Source organism: Bombina bombina, chromosome 5 (genome assembly GCF_027579735.1).
Source record: "Bombina bombina isolate aBomBom1 chromosome 5, aBomBom1.pri, whole genome shotgun sequence".
Classification (NCBI taxonomy): Eukaryota; Metazoa; Chordata; class Amphibia; order Anura; family Bombinatoridae; genus Bombina; species Bombina bombina.
The window spans coordinates 290,725,689-290,746,823 of NC_069503.1; the positions used below are offsets into that span (position 1 = coordinate 290,725,689).

A 21,135-nucleotide genomic window follows, 5' to 3' on the forward strand; every position below is an offset into this window, starting at 1 on the left:
CACAAAAAGTTTTAGCTTGCAATGTTAAAAAGTAATCAATTCTGATGCAATAGCTGCATCATAGCACATGATAGGTAGGACAAAGGGATCTATGTAGATTTAAAGGGACAGTCAAGTACAAATTAAATCTTCATGATACAGATAGGTCATGCAATTTTAAATAATTTTGCTTTTTTTTCTTGGTATTCATTATTGAAAGCTAAACCTAGGTAGGTTCAAAATGTTTTCTAAGCTCTTATCTGAGTGCATTTTGACAGTTTTTCACATATAGACACTGCGAGTTCATGTGAGCCATATAGATAACATTGTACTCACTCCCATGGAGTGAGCAGTAATTGACTAAAATGCAAGTCTGTTAAAATAACTGAGATAAGGGGGCTCTCTTTAGAGACTTACAAGGTAATCACAGAGGTAAAGAGTGTATAAATATAACAGTGCTGTTTATGCAAAACTGGGGAATGGGTAATAAAGGGATTAGCTATCTTTTTAAACAATAACAATTTTCAAATAGACAGTCCCTTTAAGATTAAAGGGACAATAAAGTCAAAATTAAACTTTCATGTTTCAGATATAAAATGCAATTTTAACTTCTGTTATTACATTTGCTTTGTTCTCTTTGTATCTTTCATTGAAGAGTAAAACTATGTAGGCTCATGAGAGCTCAGGAGTGTGCACATGTCTTTAGCACTATATGGCAGCAGCGTTTTTTAAACATTGTATAACAAAGCTATAAAAAAAATGTAGCAAAATAGTACTGCCATATAGTGCTAAAGACACGTGCACACTCCTGAGCTCTTATGGGCCTACCTAGTTTTACTCTTCAATAAACGATACCAAGAGAACAAAGCAAATTTGATCACAGAAGTAAATTGGAAAGTTGTTTAAAACTGCATGCTCTGTCTGAATCATGAAAGTTTAATTGTGACTTTACTGTCTTAAAGGAACAGTCTATTTGAAAATTGTTATTGTTTAAAAAGATAGGTCAGAGATAACTAGCCTACCTAGTTTTTCCTCTTCATTTAAAGATATCAAGAGAACAAAGTAAACTTTATAATAAAAGTAAATTGGAAAGTTGCTTAAAATTGTATGTTCTATCTGAATCACTAATTTTGAATTTACTGTCCCTTTAAGTATTTAACTTTAGAAAATCTGTCTAAAGACAAAAATTAGGATTTTATTAGCATTAAATTAAATATGGACCTTAAAACATATACAGGCGAACCTCCGAGATATTGCGGGTTTGGGTCCAGACCACAGCAATAAAGCGAATATAGCAATAAAGTGAGTCACACAAAAAAAAAATTTTGGTCTAAAAAAGAACAATGTACAAACCTTAATTAAAATATACTTTATTGCTAAAAAATGCTAACCATCAACTGAGCCTTCAGTGAGTCAGTCTTTTTGCTTGCGATGTGTTTATAGAAGTGTTTATATTTTGTGTATTTATGTGTGTTTGTGTATATATGTGTGTTTGTGTATATATGTGTGTTTGTGTATATATGTGTGTTTGTGTATATATGTGTGTTTGTTTATATATGTATATACATGTGTATATATGTGTGTTTGTTTATATATGTATATACATGTGTATTTATGTTTGTTTGTGTATACATGTATATACATGTGTATTTATGTTTGTTTGTGTATACATGTATATACATGTGTATTTATGTTTGTTTGTGTATACATGTATATACATGTGTATTTATGTTTGTTTGTGTATACATGTATATACATGTGTATGTATGTGTGTTTGTGTATATATGTTGGAAAAATGGCACTGATGGACTTGATCGACACATGGTTGCCACAAACCTTCAATTTGTAAAAAGAGCAATATCTGTGAAACGCAATAAAACGAGGTATGCCTGTAAAATGAATATATAATGACATACAATAACAAAATATTTTTTTTTTTACAGTGGCAAAATATATCATTAGAATATGGCACCAGGGCTTAAAAAAAAAAAAAACATGGCACGAAAGTGATGTCTGTACAGCGTCCATGAAAGGACGCATTCTCAAGAGCTCCAGAGGAACATCTGACAATCCCCTGATTATCGGAATTCAACGACAGCATCCACACTGTATTTTGTCAAATACTAGTTATTCCTACAGTAAGGAACATTTTGAGACCTTAATCACTGTCTACATGATCCTGGGGCCGGGATTCGGACGTTTCAGGCCTAGAGTGGCGGCTTGCTAATAGGCAGCAACCCCCCTGGAGACCCAGGGTTCTTGTTCACACAATCCACAAATCAAAGTTACATCTGGATCTACAAACATATACGGCACAGTGCTATTCAGCAAAACTACAACTTCTAGCAAACTTGGGCGACCACATTCTTCTATATCAAGTAGATTCGCAATATCTGAAAGTGGAGCGGCTTTTACAATCACTATATGACAAGGCCCTACCAGCAGTTGCATTGAAATAGTTGATAATAACCCACCCTATATTTATTGTGACCGCTGGTTCCTCAAGGGAGACCTCCTGCTTGGCAGCAAGAAGTCATTCGAATGGGAACTGTCCTCTCCCTCACATCATAGCCAATGGTATAGCCAATAATCCCTTCTAGGCTGTTACATGCATAGATGGCTCTGTTAGAGGACTTTCATTTCTGATTAATTTGTTATCATATTAATGTTCATAGTGTTCTCAGTATTGCTAGTTCATATTCCTGTAACCTGTTAATGTAAAGACAGACTAGACAGTAGTTCTGTTGGGGATGATAATTTTCCAATAACAATATCTAAGATGGAGGGATCATATTATTTATATATGTAAAACCCAATATGTTGCCCACGGTTAGCGGCCGAAAGCACGGATAATGTTATCATTCACTACATCTTTCACAAGGCATTCTCATAAACCCTCTGACACATTCCTTATAAACACCCATTTTCTAATTGAGCCTCTTAAGTCAATTTGGGTTAATTACGTTTACCTTCTTTAGTCATCAGGCTCTCTATAATAAATACTGACTTGAGGGTGACTCTCAATTCCATTTATAGAGATTATCTAAGTTAAAGTATTACATAAATATTTTATCTGTATAGCACATTACAGGATTCCTTAGGGTCTCCCTTGAGTTCTGACCTAGGGTATATGGTATAGCACCCATCAGAATCTAAAGTAGTTTACTTTATGCTCACTCAGACCACTGCTTATCTTATACATAGTGCAGTATTAATGTTTAAATAAAGATAATGTATGAAGGATGAGTAACCTTTCCTAACATTATTCTACAACTGTTTAATTATATTCTTGTTTAAAGGGACACTAAACCAAATTTATTCTTTCGTGATTCAGATAGAGCATGACATTTTAAGCAACTTTCTAATTTACTCCTATTATCAATTTTTCTTCTTTCTCTTGCTATCTTTATTTTAAAAGCAGGAATGTAAATCTTAGCAGCCAGCCCATTTTAGGTTCAGCCCCATGGATAACGCTTGCTCATTGGAGGTTTAGTGTCCCTTTAAGTTTAATTTTGGTATAATATGACAATATGTGGTTGGTAAGCACCCTTGTATACACTACCCCTGTGATAAGAAACAACACTCCAGTCTAGGTCAAAGAGCGGCCTACCTAAAAGATTACAAGGGTTTCTAATTAAAGAAAAAAAAGAGGACTGTTTATTTTGCTCAATTTCTCTTGATGTTCAACAAGAACATTATTTTACGATGAGAAATCACGTCTTATCTTGTTCATCTGTATTTGTAAGCATGTTTTTATTGCTCTCAATAAAAATATTAATAAAAAAAAATATGGCGCAGATATTTGATTCAGAAGGTAGTAATTCTAGTAATGTAGTTGCCCTCCCAATCAGATGAATTTAACCCTCATAAAACAGTCTGATTGTTAAAAAACTGCTTCTGAGGACTAGACAACTGCAAGCAGCTACTTAAAGCTATGGATAAGAAAATGCAACCCCAAAACTTATATTGTCTATAGGAGTTTAAACACTTCTGCAATTTTCTATAAAATCATAAATAAAATACTATTAATAAAACTAATGTCCCTATATGCCAGGCACTATATGGTATATTGATCACACTAATTTTACCTGATACTAAACATGTGCGTTTCATTTCGGCCGAATTTGTTTAAGGACGAATTTTGTCCGATTCAGAGATTCGAATGCATCCGAATTTCCGAATCGGCACCATAACTAAAATCCAGAAAAATTTAGAAAAAGAATAAATCAGTTTCTGAATTTTCTGATCCATTATTCATATTAGGAATTTTTCATTGTTCTAATCTAAACCGCAGTTCTCCGACACCAACTAAATCACTTAATAAAGCTATTAACCCCTAAGCCCCCATTCCCCGATATTGCCGACACCAACTAAATCACTAAATAAAGCTATTAACCCCTAAACCAACATTCCCCGACATCGCCGACACTAACTAAACCTATAAACCCCTAAACTGCAGTTCCCCAATATCGCCGACACTAACTAAACCTATTAACCCCTAAACCGCTGTTCCCAGGCATCGCAGACACTAACTAAACCTATTAACCCCTAAACCGCTGTTCCGAAACATCGCCAACACTAACTAAAACTATTAACCCCTAAACCGCCGTTCACAAACATCGCCAAAACTAACTAAACCTATTAACCCCTAAATTGACGTTCCCAAACATCGCCAACACTAACTAAGCCTATTAACCCAGAAACCGCCGGCCCCCACATCGCAACAACCTAAATTAAACTATTAACCCCTAAACCTAACACCCCCTAACTTTAACATAATTAAAATAGACCTAAATTAAAATTACAATTATTAACTAACTACCTATTTAAAAATAAATACAAACTTACCTGTGAAATAAAAAATAAAACCTAAGCTAGCTACAATATAACTATTTACTAACTATCTATTAGGGGTTAAAAGGTTTAGGTAGTGTTGGTGATGTGGGGGGCAGTGGTTTAGGGGTTAATAGGTTTAGTTAGTGTGACTATGTGGGGGGGAATGTGGTTTAGGGGTTAATAGCTTTATTTAGTGTCGGCAATGTGGGTGGTGGCGGTTTAGTTACCGGCATATTAGTTATGTTTAGTTAAATTGTTTTTTCGGTTCCATTCTTTATTCATATATATTTATTCATATGCATTATTTATTCTAACGGATCCGAAAAAATGATTTAACTTAAAGGGACACTGAACACAATTTTTTTCTTCTTTATTCTCCTAGTATATTTATTTAAAAAGCAAGAATGTCATTTTAGATGCTGGCCCATTTTTGGTGAACAACCTGGGTTGTTCTTGCTGATTGGTGGATAAATTCACCTACCAATAAACAAGTGCTGTCCAAATTTGGGTTCAGTGTCCCTTTAACATAACGAATTTGCCGAAACAATTTTTTTTTTTAAACTTACCTAAACTAATTTGCCAAAACAGAATTATTTATTTAACTAATGGAAACGAAATTAATTTTTTAGCGTTGCACATGTCTTCCTGGTACAATGTGGTAGGTAAGCAAAAAGCAAACAGTAGATCTTTGTTTCTCCTTTTTATAGTTCAGGGTTTAGACTCCAGATATCAATGGGAAACAAAGACATAAGTGTTTTTAACAACACTGGGGCGAGATTTAAGAAGATTATTTTTACTCCCAATTGTATAATTTTTAATATGAGAATTATGCAGGATGTTGGTGAGTTCCATAGTATAGGTGATGGTGACATGCAGTCTTATCACACACAAAAACAATATCACAGGACACAACTTGCCTGAAGGTTGAATATGCAAATATTCACTAATGTAAGATCACATATTTATACTATATGTAATACTTACCCTTTCATGTAACAAATCAAAGCAGATCTTGTTTTCACTAGTTCCTAAATTAAGGTAACCCTAAAAGGAAAAAAGTAATTATACTGGGTTATTAATAACAATTGATCTTTTATTAATAATCAAAAAAACAATATCACAAACAAACACTGTGTAGTCACAAAAATATAAATACATCCAAAATAAAATTAGATAATACACTATGCTCCAACCTCTAATGAACTGGTAATAAAGGATATAATCGCAATATAAACAATTTAAAAATGATTGCATTCCGTATATAGTTACCAGACTTGTCTGCAACAAGCAACAATAGGGGCCCAATTCTCTAAAACATGCTGACCCTCACGTGTGCAGACCTCACTGAATCAGCTACAAAATGGAGGCTAAATCAAGTCCCAACAAGTGGTGAGCTGCTTTCCATATAATGTATTGAAGCTCTCTGCAATGGAGAATCTCTCAGGGGACAGTGAGCACCTACTGAATTTTTAAAGCATATATCTGTGTGCTTCAATGTACTTTCACTAGCATACATGTCTAGTTTTACATACATGTCTAGTTTTGCATACATGTCTAGTTTTGCATACATGTCTAGTTTTGCATACATGTCTAGTTTCACATACATGTCCAGTTTGACATACATGTCCAGTTTTACATACATGTCTAGTTTTGCATACATGTCTAGTTTTCCATACATGTCTAGTTTTCCATACATGTTGAGTTTACATACATGTCTAGTTTTGCATGCATGTCTAGATTTGCATGCATGTCTAGTTTTACATACATGTCTAGTTTCACATACATGTCCAGTTTTACATACATGTCCAGTTTTACATACATGTCTAGTTTTACATACATGTCTAGTTTTACATACATGTCGAGTTTTACATACATGTTGAGTTTACATACATGTCTAGTTTTACATACATGTCTAGTTTTGCATACATGTCTAGTTTTACATACATGTCTAGTTTTACATACATGTTTAGTTTTACATATATGTCTAGTTTTGCATACATGTCTAGTTTTGCATACATGTCTAGTTGTGCATACATGTCTAGTTTTACATACATGTCTAGTTTTGCATGCATGTCTAGATTTGCATGCATGTCTAGATTTGCATGCATGTCTAGTTTTACATACATGTCTAGTTTCACATACATGTCTAGTTTCACATACATGTCCAGTTTGACATTCATGTCCAGTTTGACATGCATGTCCAGTTTTACATACATGTCTAGTTTTACATACATAGAGGAATGTATATAGTAGTCAGCGCCAAATGAGAGGGCACACAAGCTCACTAGAAGATAACGATCACCTAACAGGATCGCTCTAAGAGATGAAGGAGGATATAGGAGCGCCACCCAAAGAAGGCTTAAGTGTGCTAAGGAGGGAGTACTAAGAGAATATAACCAGTTAAGAGGATAACATATAATATGGACACAATGTGCTAACTATACATACAAATTGAATCCAGATAAAATACATTAAAAAAAGCATATATATCAAAAAACATTAGATACAAAGTACTCACAAAGAGCAATATGTTGCAGGAGTAATAAGATATGTGTGGTCAGAGCTCAATATATATATATATATATATATATATATATATATATATATATATATATATATATATATATATATATATATATATATATATATATATATATATATATATATATAAAAAAGAGAGAGAGAGAGAAAAGTCCCAAAAAAAGCAAATAGTCCCAAATAGTGAATAACCAAGAATATGAAGATCTAAAAGTGAAGATGAAGTGAAGAGTGCTTCAGGTCCAGAGCTTGCCGGGGATGACCTGTGAGTACCTGTAAAAAAAAAGGACAAAAAGATGCACAAAAACTTAAATGCTACCGGCGTTAAGTAAGAAATGTGCTCACCATATAGTAGTTTTACATACATGTCTAGTTTTACATACATGTCGAGTTTACATACATGTCTAGTTTTACATACATGTCTAGTTTTGCATACATGTCTAGTTTTACATACATGTCTAGTTTTACATACATGTCTAGTTTTACATATATGTCTAGTTTTGCATACATGTCTAGTTTTGCATACATGTCTAGTTGTGCATACATGTCTAGTTTTACATACATGTCTAGTTTTGCATGCATGTCTAGATTTGCATGCATGTCTAGTTTTACATACATGTCTAGTTTCACATACATGTCTAGTTTCACATACATGTCCAGTTTGACATTCATGTCCAGTTTGACATACATGTCCAGTTTTACATACATGTCTAGTTTTACATACATGTCTAGTTTTACATACATGTCGAGTTTACATACATGTCGAGTTTTACATACATGTCTAGTTTTGCATACATGTCTAGTTTTACATACATGTCTAGTTTTGCATACATGTTTAGTTTTGCATACATGTCTAGTTTTACATACATGTCTAGTTTTGCATGCATGTCTAGATTTGCATGCATGTCTAGTTTTACATACATGTCTAGTTTCACATACATGTCCAGTTTGATATTCATGTCCAGTTTTACATACATGTCCAGTTTTACATACATGTCCAGTTTTACATACATGTCCAGTTTGACATTCATGTCCAGTTTTACATACATGTCCAGTTTGACATACATGTCGAGTTTTACATACATGTCGAGTTTTACATACATGTCTAGTTTTACATACATGTCTAGTTTTGCATACATGTCTAGTTGTGCATACATGTCTAGTTTTGCATACATGTCTAGTTTTGCATGCATGTCTAGATTTGCATGCATGTCTAGTTTAACATACATGACTAGTTTTACATACATGTCGAGTTTTGCATACATGTCTAGTTTTGCATGCATGTCTAGATTTGCATGCATGTCTAGTTTAACATACATGACTAGTTTTACATACATGTCTAGTTTACATACATGTCGAGTTTTACATACATGTCGAGTTTTACATACATGTCTAGTTTTACATACATGTCTAGTTTTACATGCATGTCTAGTTTTGCATACATGTCTAGTTTTACATACATAGAGGAATGTATATAGTAGTCAGCGCCAAATGAGAGGGCACACAAGCTCACTAGAAGATAACGATCACCTAACAGGATCGCTCTAAGAGATGAAGGAGGATATAGGAGCGCCACCCAAAGAAGGCTTAAGTGTGCTAAGGAGGGAGTACTAAGAGAATATAACCAGTTAAGAGGATAACATTTAATATGGACACAATGTGCTAACTATACATACAAATTGAATCCAGATAAAATACATTAAAAAAAGCATATATATCAAAAAACATTAGATACAAAGTACTCACAAAGAGCAATATGTTGCAGGAGTAATAAGATATGTGTGGTCAGAGCTCAATATATATATATATATATATATATATATATATATATATATAAAAAGAGAGAGAGAGAAAAGTCCCAAAAAAAGCAAATAGTCCCAAATAGTGAATAACCAAGAATATGAAGATCTAAAAGTGAAGATGAAGTGAAGAGTGCTTCAGGTCCAGAGCTTGCCGGGGATGACCTGTGAGTACCTGTAAAAAAAAAGGACAAAAAGATGCACAAAAACTTAAATGCTACCGGCGTTAAGTAAGAAATGTGCTCACCATATATATGGAGAAACTCGGGCTGGTATGCAAAAAAGATTAAGATGTCGCCGCGTTTCGGCCTTTAGCAAGGCCTTTATCAAGACAATACCAGGAATTTGAGATGTTGAAGGATTTAAAGGCTCATTGAGCCTATCAAAAACAGAGGAGTGGCGGAGTTTTGGCGCCGGAAATTCATATAAGTGAAGATGTGGCCGGAATCCAGGATAGTACTTCCGGTTCAGACCTAATGGGTGCAATGCGTGAAGCATGTAGGAGTGTCAAAAGAGTAGGTGGGAGTGCCAAAGGAATATTATCGTCAACAATTTGTAACTTGTGACGTATGTATAACTTCCGGAATTCTCCCAGAGTGATTAATGTCACGTTACTTATTACGCGGATGGATCACCTCCATCTTGCTTAAGGGCAAATGTGGAAGGTGAATAGCTAAAACAGTGTGTATTTAACTGTGATAATGTAGATAGTTAGACTAAATAGAATGGATATCTAAATTAAAAAAGTGTGGTCTAGATAATAGTATGCGTATGTATTCATAAACTAAAGAAAAATAGTATAAAAGAGTGCTGTGTTTGCTACCCCTACAAATAAAGCGCAACATATATAGATAAAACATTGATACAATAGCTCACAATTGTTGCATTATAAACAAAACATATGTTAACAAAAAAAACAGAATTTATGCTTACCTGATAAATTTCTTTCTCTTACGGTGTATCCAGTCCACGGATTCATCCTTACTTGTGGGATATTCTCAATCCCTACAGGAAGTGGCAAAGAGAGCACACAGCAGAGCTGTCCATATAGCTCCCCTCAGGCTCCGCCCCCCCAGTCATTCGACCGACGGTTAGGAGAAAAAGGAGAACCATACTGTGCAGTGGTGACTGTAGTTTTACAAAAAATAAATTTGAACCTGACTTAATTGCCAGGGCGGGCCATGGACTAGATACACCGTAAGAGAAAGAAATTTATCAGGTAAGCATAAATTCTGTTTTCTCTTACATTGGTGTATCCAGTCCACGGATTCATCCTTACTTGTGGGAACCAATACCAAAGCTTTAGGACACGGATGAAGGGAGGGAACAAGTCAGGTAACCTAAACGGAAGGCACCACTACTTGCAATACCTTTCTCCCAAAAAAATAGCCTCCGAAGAAGCAAAAGTATCGAATTTGTAAAATTTGGCAAAAGTACGCAGTGAAGACCAAGTCGCTGCTTTACAAATCTGTTCAACAGAAGCCTCATTCTTGAAAGCCCATGTGGAAGCCACAGCTCTGGTGGAAAGAGCTGTAAGTTGTTCAGGAGGCTGCTGTCCAGCAGTCTCATAAGTCAATCGGATAATGGTTTTCAGCCAAAAGGAAAGAGAGGAAGCGATAGCTTTTTTGACCTCTCCTCTTACCAGAATAGACAACAAACAAGGATGACGTGTGTCTGAAATCTTTAGTTGTCTTTAAATAGAATTTTAAAGCACGAACCACATCAAGATTGTGTAACAGCCGTTCCTTCTTAGAAACTGAATTAGGACACAGAGAAGGAACAATGATTTCCTGGTTAATATTCTTATTAGAAACCACTTTCGGAAGGAAACCAGGTTTTGAACGCAAAACAACCTTATCTGCATGAAACACCAGAAAGGGTGAATTACACTGCAAAGCAGACAATTCTGTAACTCTTCGAGCAGAAGAAATAGTTACCAAAAACAAAACTTTCCAAGATAATCACTTAATATCTATGGAATCTAAAGGTTCAAACGGAACCCCATGAAGGACTGAAAGAACTAAATTTAGACTCCATGGAGGAGCCACAGGTTTATAGACAGGCTTGATTCTGACTAAAGCCTATGCAAATGCTTGAACGTCTGGTACTTCCGCCAGACGCCTGTGTAACAGAATAGACAGAGCAGATATCTGTCCCTTTAAGGAACTAGCTGACAATCCTTTCTCCAATCCTTCTTGGAGAAATGACAAAATCCTAGGAATCCTAATCTTACTCCACGAGTAACCCTTGGATTCACACCAACAAAGATATTTCCGCCATATCTTATGGTAAAATTTCCTGGTGACAGGCTTTCTAGCCTGGATCAAAGTATCTATAACTGATCCAGAGAACCCACGCTTAGATAGAATTAAGCGTTCAATCTCCAAGCAGTCCGATGCAGAGAACTAGATTTGGATGCTTGAATGGACCTTGAATTAGAAGATCCTGCCTCGATGGCAGTGTCCATGGTGGAACAGATGACATGTCCACATACCAAGTCCTGCATGGCCACGCAGGCGCTATCAAAATTACAGAAGCCTTCTCCTGTTTGATTCTGGCTACCAGACGAGGGAGAAGGGGAAACGGTGGAAAAACATAAGCCAGATTGAAGGACCAAGGCGCTACTAGAGCATCTATCAATGCCGCCTTGGGGTCCCTGGACCTGGATCCGTAAAGAGAAGTTTGAAGTTCTGACGGGACGCCATCAGATCCAACTCTGGAATACCCCATAGCTGGGTAAGCTGAGCAAAAACCTCCGGAAGGAGTTCCCACTCCCCCGGGTGAAAAGTCTGACGACTCAGAAAATCCGCCTCCCAGTTGTCTATTCCTGGGATGTGATCCTCCGCCCATTTGGATACTTCCTTCATCGCTAGGGAACTCTTTGTTCCTCCCTGATGATTGATGTACGCTACAGTCGTGATGTTGTCCGACTGAAACCTGATGAACCTGGCCTCCGCTAGTTGAGGCCATGCCTGGAGCGTGTTTAATATCGCTCTCAGTTCCAAAATGTTTATCGGGAGAAGAGACTCTTCCCGAGACCATAGGCCCTGAGCTTTCAGGGAGTCCCAGACCGCACCCCAGCCTAACAGACTGGGATCGGTCGTGACAATGATCCACTCTGGTCTGCAGAAGCACATTCCCTGAGACAGGTGATCCTGAGACAACCACCAGAGAAGATAATCTCTGGTTTTCTGGTCCTTTTGTATCTAAGGAGACAATCTGCATAATCCCCATTCCACAGTTTGAGCATGCACAGCTGCAGTGGTCTGAGATGAATTCTGGCAAAGGGAACAACGTCCATTGCCGCAACCATTAACCCGATTACCTCCATGCACTGAGCCACAGAAGGCCGAGGAACAGAATGAAGAACTCGGCAAGTAGTTAAAAGTTTTAACTTCCTGACCTCCGTCAGAAATATTTTCATTTCTACCGAGTCTATTAGCGTTCCCAGGAAGGGAACCCTTGTGAGCGGGGACAGAGAACTTTTTTCGATGTTCACCTTCCACCCGTGAGACCTTAGAAAGGCCAGAACTATTTCTGTATGAGCCTTGGCTCTTTGAAAAGACGACGCCTGAATTGATATGTCGTCCAGATAAGGTGCTACTGCAATGCCCCGCGGTCTTAGTACCGCTAGAATGGACCCTAGCACCTTTGTGAAAATTCTTGTCCAGAAAGGCGAACCTTAGGAACTGATGGTGATCTTTGTGGATAGGAATATGTAGGTACGCATCCTTTAAATCCACGGTAGTCATATATTGATCTTCCTGGATCAATGGTAAGATTGTCCGAATGGTTTCCATTTTGAATGATGGAACTCTGAGGAATTTGTTTAGAATTTTTAAATCCAGGATTGGCCTGAAAGTTCCTTCCTTTTTGGGAACTACAAACAGGTTTGAGTAAAAACCCACTCCTTGCTCTGCAGTTGGAACTGGGTGTATCATTCCCATCTTTAGAAGATCTTCTACACAGCAGAAGAACGCCTGTTTCTTTGTCTGGTCTGAAGACAAACGAGAAATGTGGAACCTTCCCCTTGGGGGAGAGTCTTTGAATTCTAGAAGATACCCTTGAACAACAATTTCTAATGCCCAGGGATCTGGAACATCTCTTGCCCAAGCCTGAGCAAAGAGAGAAAGTCTGCCCCCTACTAGATCCAGTCCCGGAGCGGGGGCTACCCTTTCATGTTGTCTTGGTAGCATGAGCAGGCTTCTTGGCCTGTTTACCCTTGTTCCAGCCCTGCAAAGGCTTTCATGTTGCTTTGGGCTGGGAAACGTTACCCTCTTACTTTGCGGTTGCAGAGGTTGAAGCAGGTCCGCTCCTGAAGTTGCGAAAGGAGCGCAAATTAGCCTTGTTTTAAGCTTTAAAAGGTCTATCTTGTGGATGGGCATGGCCCTTTCCCCCAGTGATATCTGAAATAATTTCTTTCAACTCTGGCCCGAATAGGGTCTTCCCCTTGAAAGGAATATTAAGTAATTTTGTTTTGGACGACACGTCAGCCGACCATGATTTGAGCCAGAGCGCTCTTCGCGCCACAATGGCAAAACCAGAATTTTTCGCTGCTAATTTAGTTAATTGTAAAGCGGCATCTGTAATGAAAGAATTAACCAGCTTTAGAGCATGAATTCTATCCATGACTTCGTCATATGAAGTCTCCCTCTGGAGAGACTCCTCCAGCGCCTCAACCAAAAAGCCGCTGCAGTAGTTACAGGAATAATGCAGGCAATTGGTTGAAGAAGGATACCTTGTTGAACAAATATTTTCTTTAGTAACCCTTCTAATTTGTTATCCATAGGATCTTTGAAAACACAACTGTCTTCTATTGGTATAGTTGTGTGCTTAGCTAGTGTTAAAACTGCTCCCTCTACCTTAGGGACCGCCTGCCACGCGTCCCGCCTGGGGTCAGTTATGGGGAACATTTTCTTAAAGATAGGGGGGGGGAACAAAAGGTACGCCTGGTCTCTCCCACTCCCTAGTCACAATATCCGCCACCCTCTTAAGGATCGGAAACGCCTCAGTGTATACAGGGACTTCTAAAAACGTGTCCATTTTACACAATTTTTCTGGGACCACCATAGGGTCACAATCATCCAGCGTAGCTAAAACCTCCTTAAGCAGTACGCGGAGGTGTTCCAGCTTAAATTTAAACGCTAAGAAATCTGATTCTGCCCGCTGAGAAATTTTACCTGCGTCACAAATTTCTCCCTCAGACAGTACATCCCTCACCACAACGTCAGAGGGTTGTGAGGGTAAAACAGATAAACTATCCAAAACTTCTGATTGCTCATCCTCTGTTCTTAAAACTGAGCTATCATGCTTTTTAGGAAAAACAGGCAGTTTGGATAGAAATGAAATGCTGCAAGGGAATTATCCATGACTGCTGCTAATTGTTGCAATGTAATAGGGGCCAATGCGCTAGAGGTACTAGGCATCGCTTGCGCGGGCGTATCTGGTGTCGACACATGGGGAGAGGAAGGAGGGCTATCCTCATTACCTTCCATTAAAGAATCATCTTGAGCCACATTCTTAAGTGTCACTGCATGGTCTTTAAAATGTTTGGATATGTTAGCACACTTTAAACACAAATGTAAAGGGGGGACCGCCATGGCTTTTAAAACACATAGAACATGGTCTATCTGTAGGCTCAGACATGTTAAACATACTTAGACAGCACTCAAATACAGTAAAATACAATTTTTGAAAAAACAGTACTGTGCCTTTAAATAATAAAAAGCGCATACTTTTTTACTAAACCTCCAAAAATCATCCAATCTTTATGAAATTTTCACCATATGATCCTAATGCTTTGAAATGATTGCACAGTAAATTTCAAGTCAATAAACCCCCTACTGCCCAAACCGGAGCAAATTAACCATGCCACAGCCTTTGCTGTGGTCCTACCTTCCTTGGGGATTAGTTTTGATCGAAAATAAGCCTCTCTGAAGTCCTCAAGTAATCTTTGGACCCTTCACATGTATCTGCATGAAGCTGTTTGTAAAATCAACTGCGCAACTGAGGCGCGAAATTCAGGCCCCCTCCATCTTCCCTCAGGAGTTTGTGGGGCCTTCCCAAACCAAAATAGGTGTCTAAATATATGCCATGCGGAATAAAACCCCAAAAAGTGTTTTAAATGTAATATAAAACTTGTATAATGTCAGATTATCTTAAAAAATAATCGATTGCCCCTTAACAGTGTCCACCAGTGTATTGAGCCCTTTCAATAAGCCTTCCTTCTATACTAAGTCTCAGAATATGGCTTACCTTCCCCGCATGGGGATTCTGTCAGTCTTCCAGCATTACTAAGTCTTGACTAGAAAATATTGACTGAACATACCTTATAGCAGTTAAGCCTGCAAACTGTTCCCCCCAACTGAAGTTCTCTGGTATTCAACAGTCCTGCGTGGGAACAGCAATGGATTTTAGTTACAAGGTGCTAAAATCATATTCCTCTCAGCAGAAATCTTCATCTTTTTCTGCCTCAGAGTAAATAGTACAAACCGGCACTATTTTAAAATAACAAACTTTTGATTGAAGAAATAAAAAACTACAAACTAACACCACATTCCCTTTACACTCCCATGGAGATGCTACTTGTTAGAGCGGCAAAGAGAATGACTGGGGGGGGCGAAGCCTGAGGGGAGCTATATGGACAGCTCTGCTGTGTGCTCTCTTTCCCACTTCCTGTAGGGATTGAGAATATCCCACAAGTAAGGATGACTCCGTGGACTAGATACACCAATGTAAGAGAAATGATGTGTACATGAGAATAAAATGTAACATCTATAGATCAAAAAGTGGTTGCAATGGGGGCGGAGCTAGCCTGAGCTTGGAGAAGACATGAATTTGTGGAGCTCCTGCACATCTAAAGCGTAATTAAGTTTAAAAGCAGTTTTATTTTGGGTTTTTTCGGCATCTATCATGCCTTCTTAGAGCACCTAACTTGCTGGATTATCTGTGGACCCTCGCATGTGCTGAAATAGAAGCGATCTCCCTATATTCTTTGACAAGGGTGACTACCGCAGCAGAACACTCACTGCACAGAGGCGGCTCCGGTATATGAGACCTACCCCAACGGCCTGTATGGTATCGGATGCCTAAGAACTCTGCCCGGATCCCTAACAAGACCAGTGGTATCAAAACTGTGTACCCACATAACTTACATAAGCGGGTAGCTTTGGAGTCAAAGAGCGCGAAGATCGCCATCATACAGTGACGTCATTGTATAGCTGTACAGATATAATTACAATCTGTAAATATGGAGGATCCCTATACTCTTCTACAAGCCCTATTTAGTGAGTTTGAGAGGAAAGTGCTGGACCGTTTTGATCATTTACAGTCCCTACTAGAGCACGTGGTGGATAGGAGGAACCCGTTTAAAGCTGAGCTGCTGGTGACAGGGGGATCTCCGGCTCAGCAGCGGGACACTTGTTTACCGCGCCGCACACAGTCTCCGGGAGGCAATGAGGTGTTGATGGACCTGTGTGAGGATTCTCTATACATCCCTATAGCCCTGGTGCGGGAGGAGGCGGTCTGCAGGAAGTGAATGACGGCGGCAAGCTTGCCATACAAGATAATACAGTGCACAACATCGTGAAGCTGCCGGGGATACTCTGGGAGCAGTTTGGTTCAGCGGAGGTGGCAGGGGACAGTATCGCTATGGCCACGCTGCAACTCTCCCACAAGAAACACATTACCCGAGGGACAAAGCACCAACGGAATGCCCTATTGGATCATAGCTGCACAGTCTGGACTCCGGGCGTAATGGCTGAAGGATTCACAGGTTTGCAAAGGCTGGGAGCGACTTTGGCAATTAAGACTGGAGTGGGTTAATGTTTATAGATGGACAGATCTCTGCGCCCCATAATGTTTGCAAGGGGGGTGAAGGCGAGGTTATCATTTAATTTTTATGAGGACGTATAAAGACTGTGTAGTGAGCACATATAAAGACTGTGTAGTGGGAAAAATAATCATAACCACATAAACCTCTGTTTGATATTATATGAATATCCCTAATGCGGGTCCACACTTTTCTCCTCTTACAGTCTTAGGTTATTGTCTTAAACTTTTGGGGCGCCCCCTTAGGAAAAGAAACAGAGATTGCTAGTTTTAGACACTCATGTATTTATATGTTTAGTATGTTAGATATGAGCCCAAGGACCCCCACTCGCTACATCATGGGATATATTATATACCTATAATTATATGGAGATCAAGTTATTAAAAGTATTGGGTCCTCTGAATTTTGATTGTTACTGGTTAATGCCTGTAAGCAACTCTATAGCAACATATGTATAGGATATATGCCTATGATTTATGTGTGGTCCACTGGGCCCCCATAGAGTGTTTAAATCATTAATTCCAAAACCAATAGAACATACAGGTCATATTGTAGATGTTCCATAGCACTAGTTTCCTGTGATGCCTAACCCTGTACTACTCTATGCTTTGTGCTACCAGCCCTTATATAATTTAGATGCTTGTATTGTTTTGATATGCTCCTATGGATTGGAAAGGCCTTGGATCTTTGGTAGCCTCTGACACAACCAAGATGGTGCTGATATGCCTGAATGACAGCCTTCAGGCCTGAATACCCACCTAGCAAAGACTTTAAGGACATTGGACTTATGGGACATTCAAATAGTTTCCTGAGAGGATTTTCAGTGCATAACAAATTAGCTACTGTACTTTGTACTTTGTGAATGTATGATGTTTATCACATAATAGTATTATAATCATTTATACTGCCTCAAATATGTAAATGTGTAGTGTTTGATGCTCCACAGCTGTGTGTAATAGTGATGTCCAGTTCATGAACGAATCGTTCATTTGAACTGGATCTTTTCAGTGAACTGTATGAATCAGTTCACCAGACTGTACTGATTTGTTTCAAACAGTTCAGTTCCTGAGTCTGCAGCAGCACTGGTAATATGATCCTAGAGTTAGTACTGCTTCTGCTAACTCCTCCTTTGCAATGAATCAGACAGCAGAATCTCACTCTAGGATCATATTACCAGTACTGTTACTGATTAAAGAAGTGAACTGTTTGCAAACAAATCAGTGTACTGTTAACTCCTTTGCAATGAATCATTCAGTTAACAGTACACTGATTCAAAGATACCCCTAACTGCACCTAAATTAACCCTTACAAAAGTAGCAGGTCTCAACCTTATATTTATAAACCAAAACTCTGTATGGTTTATAAATAAATATAAGGTTGAGACCTGCTGCTTCTGTAAGGGTTAATTTAAGGTGCAGTTAGAGGTATATTTGAATCAGTGTACTGTTAACTGAACGATTCATTGCAAAGGAGTCAGTTAACAGTACACTGATTCAAATATACCGCAAACTGCACCTTAAATTAACCCTTAGAGAAGCAGCAGGTCTCACCCTTATATTTATTTATAAACCATACAGAGTTTTGGTTTATAAATATAAGGTTGAGACCTGCTACTTTTGTAAGGGTTAATTTAGGTGCAGTTAGGGGTATCTTTGATATAAGCTATACAGAGTACTAGTAGATATGCATATCTTAGGAAAATACATACAACACAGTACATAGAACAGAGTATACAGCATGCTCTGTTCTATGTACTGTGGTGTATGTATCTGTGAAGGAGCCAACGCTGCCTGGCTGTGAGGACTCAGGAGGAGCTGTTAGACACTGAATCATGAGTCATGATAGATATAGAGCGTCACACAACTCACACAGTCAGTGACTCATGATTCAGGAACGAATCTGCGGCTCTACAGTTCACCTACTGAACATGAGATAGAGCCTCTATCTCATGTTCAGTAGGTGAACTGGTGAATCAGTTCATGAACCGGTTCAGTTAATCAAACCGTCCGAAATGAACCGATTCACCCAGAAGAACCGAACTTCCCATCTCTAGTGTGTAATGGGCACTGGACAGTCCTTGATGACCTTCCTGTGAGGATTTTCAGTTCATACCTAATTAGCTATTGTACTTTGTGAATGTATGATGTTTTTCACATGACAGTATTATAGATATTTGTATTGCCTTATATATGTAATTGTGTAGTGTTTAGTGCACCACAGTTGAGTGTAATAATTACTAGACAGTCCTGGAGGACCTTCCTGAGAGGATTTGCAGTGCATAACAAATTAGCTACTGTACTTTGTGAATGTATGATGTTTTTCACCTAATAGTATTATAATCATTATTGCTGCCTTAAATATGTAATTGTGCAGTGTTTAATGCACCACAGCTGTGTGTAATAATTACTAAACAGCTCTGGATGATCTACATGAACATAATATTTAGCCCTAGAATTGTCTTTGTGTGGGGAATCACAGCATTTAATGATAGACCTAATTATGGGTTAGCCCCTGGACAGCATTGTCTAAATCCCCCTTTAGCGGTGGGGGAGGTCCTGGTCTTTTGTATTTAACTCCATGTCAAAGTGTATTTGAACTAAAGCATGTGTGAGTTCTTATAAGGCATATCACAGCTGATCCCTAGCAAATCTTCTGTGGGGTTATTTAATTTTATGTTATTCTATGATCTGTATAACTTAGTCCCCCCATAAACTGAATATCTACAAGGGCTTAATATGATTCCATGTCTTGACCTTAGATACCTACCTAATGTTAACTAATTACCAGTTATACTCGACTTGTATAATTGCTTCTGTGTATTCTATGTGATAGATATCTATAGGCCCAAAAGTGGTCTATATCTTACTAAACCCCTCAGTTAGTGTGGTGTGTAATCGAGGGTCCAAAAGCGGCCTGAGCAATTATGGAGGGGCAAAAATAGAGGGTGGTTGAGAGGTTACTCCCCAGTTTGCCTATTATACTGTGAGATATTCATGTTAGTTGTTATATATATATATATATATATGTTTCATTGAGTAACCTGCATGTTGTATACTTTATTACCCTCAATAAAATTAAATTTAAAAAAAAAAAAAAAAGTGGTCGCAATAAACAATATATATGATTATTATAGCGAGCTGTGATAGAACACATAGGGGGGTAGTTATCAACGTGTCAACTTTCCTGCCTTCGCCGGCCCAATACGCCCGCCTAAGCTCGCCTCACATCGCCGCCGCGGACCTGAAAAATTTCGCCTAAGTTATCAAATAAAGCTGTCAAAAAGCCGTGCACCAAGTACGGGGCGATGAGCAGCGGACTGTGAGAGTTATCACTCATCCGATCTCGCTGCTCTTCGGCTTTTTCCCAGCTTTATTGCTAGCCTGTCACTAAGCACCCACACTAACTACACTGTTTTACCCCCTATACCGGCGCCCCCGGAGCCCCCCGCAACTAAATAAAGTTATTAACCCCTAAACCGCTGCTCCTAGACCCTGCCGCAACTCTGATAAATGTATTAACGCCTAAACCGCCGCTCCCGGACACCGCTGCCACCTACATTATACCTAGTAACCCCTATCCTGCCCCCCCTATACCGTCGCCCTCTATAATAAAGTTATTAACCCCTATCCTGCTGATCCCGCACCTCGCCGCAAATAAATAAATAGTTTAACCCCTAAACCGCCGCTCCCTGAACCCGCCGCAACCTATATTAAATTTATTAACCCCTATCCTGCCCCCCCTACACCGTTGCCACCTATAATAAATTTATTAACCCCTATCCTGCCCCCCACTACACCACCGCCACTGTAATAAAATTATTAACCTAAGTCTAACACTAACCCTAACAGCCAATCAGATTGAGCTCGCATTCTATTGGCTGATCGGAACAGCCAATAGAATGCAAGCTCAATCTGATTGGCTGATTGGATCAGCCAATCGGATTGAACTTGAATCTGATTGGCTGATTCAATCAGCCAATCAGATTTTTCCTACCTTAATTCCGATTGGCTGATAGAATCCTATCAGCCAATCGGAATTGAAGGGACGCCATCTTGGATGACGTCCCTTAAAGGAGCCTTCATTCGTCGGTAGTCCGTCGGTAAAGAAGGATGTTCCGCGTCGGCGGGATGAAGATTGAAGACCCGGCTTGGA

General features: G+C 38.7%; 1 protein-coding gene across 2 annotated transcripts in view; it reads right to left on the reverse strand.

Moving 5' to 3' along the window:
- Positions 1-21,135, reverse strand: part of LOC128660276 (1-aminocyclopropane-1-carboxylate synthase-like protein 1) — a 526,308-nt gene that overhangs the window by 445,359 nt on the left and 59,814 nt on the right. For both annotated transcript variants that reach the window (XM_053714036.1, XM_053714037.1), the window contains exon 2: positions 5,800-5,859. In XM_053714036.1, coding sequence (XP_053570011.1) covers positions 5,800-5,859 — 60 coding nt within the window. The remainder of the gene's footprint in view (positions 1-5,799; positions 5,860-21,135) is intronic.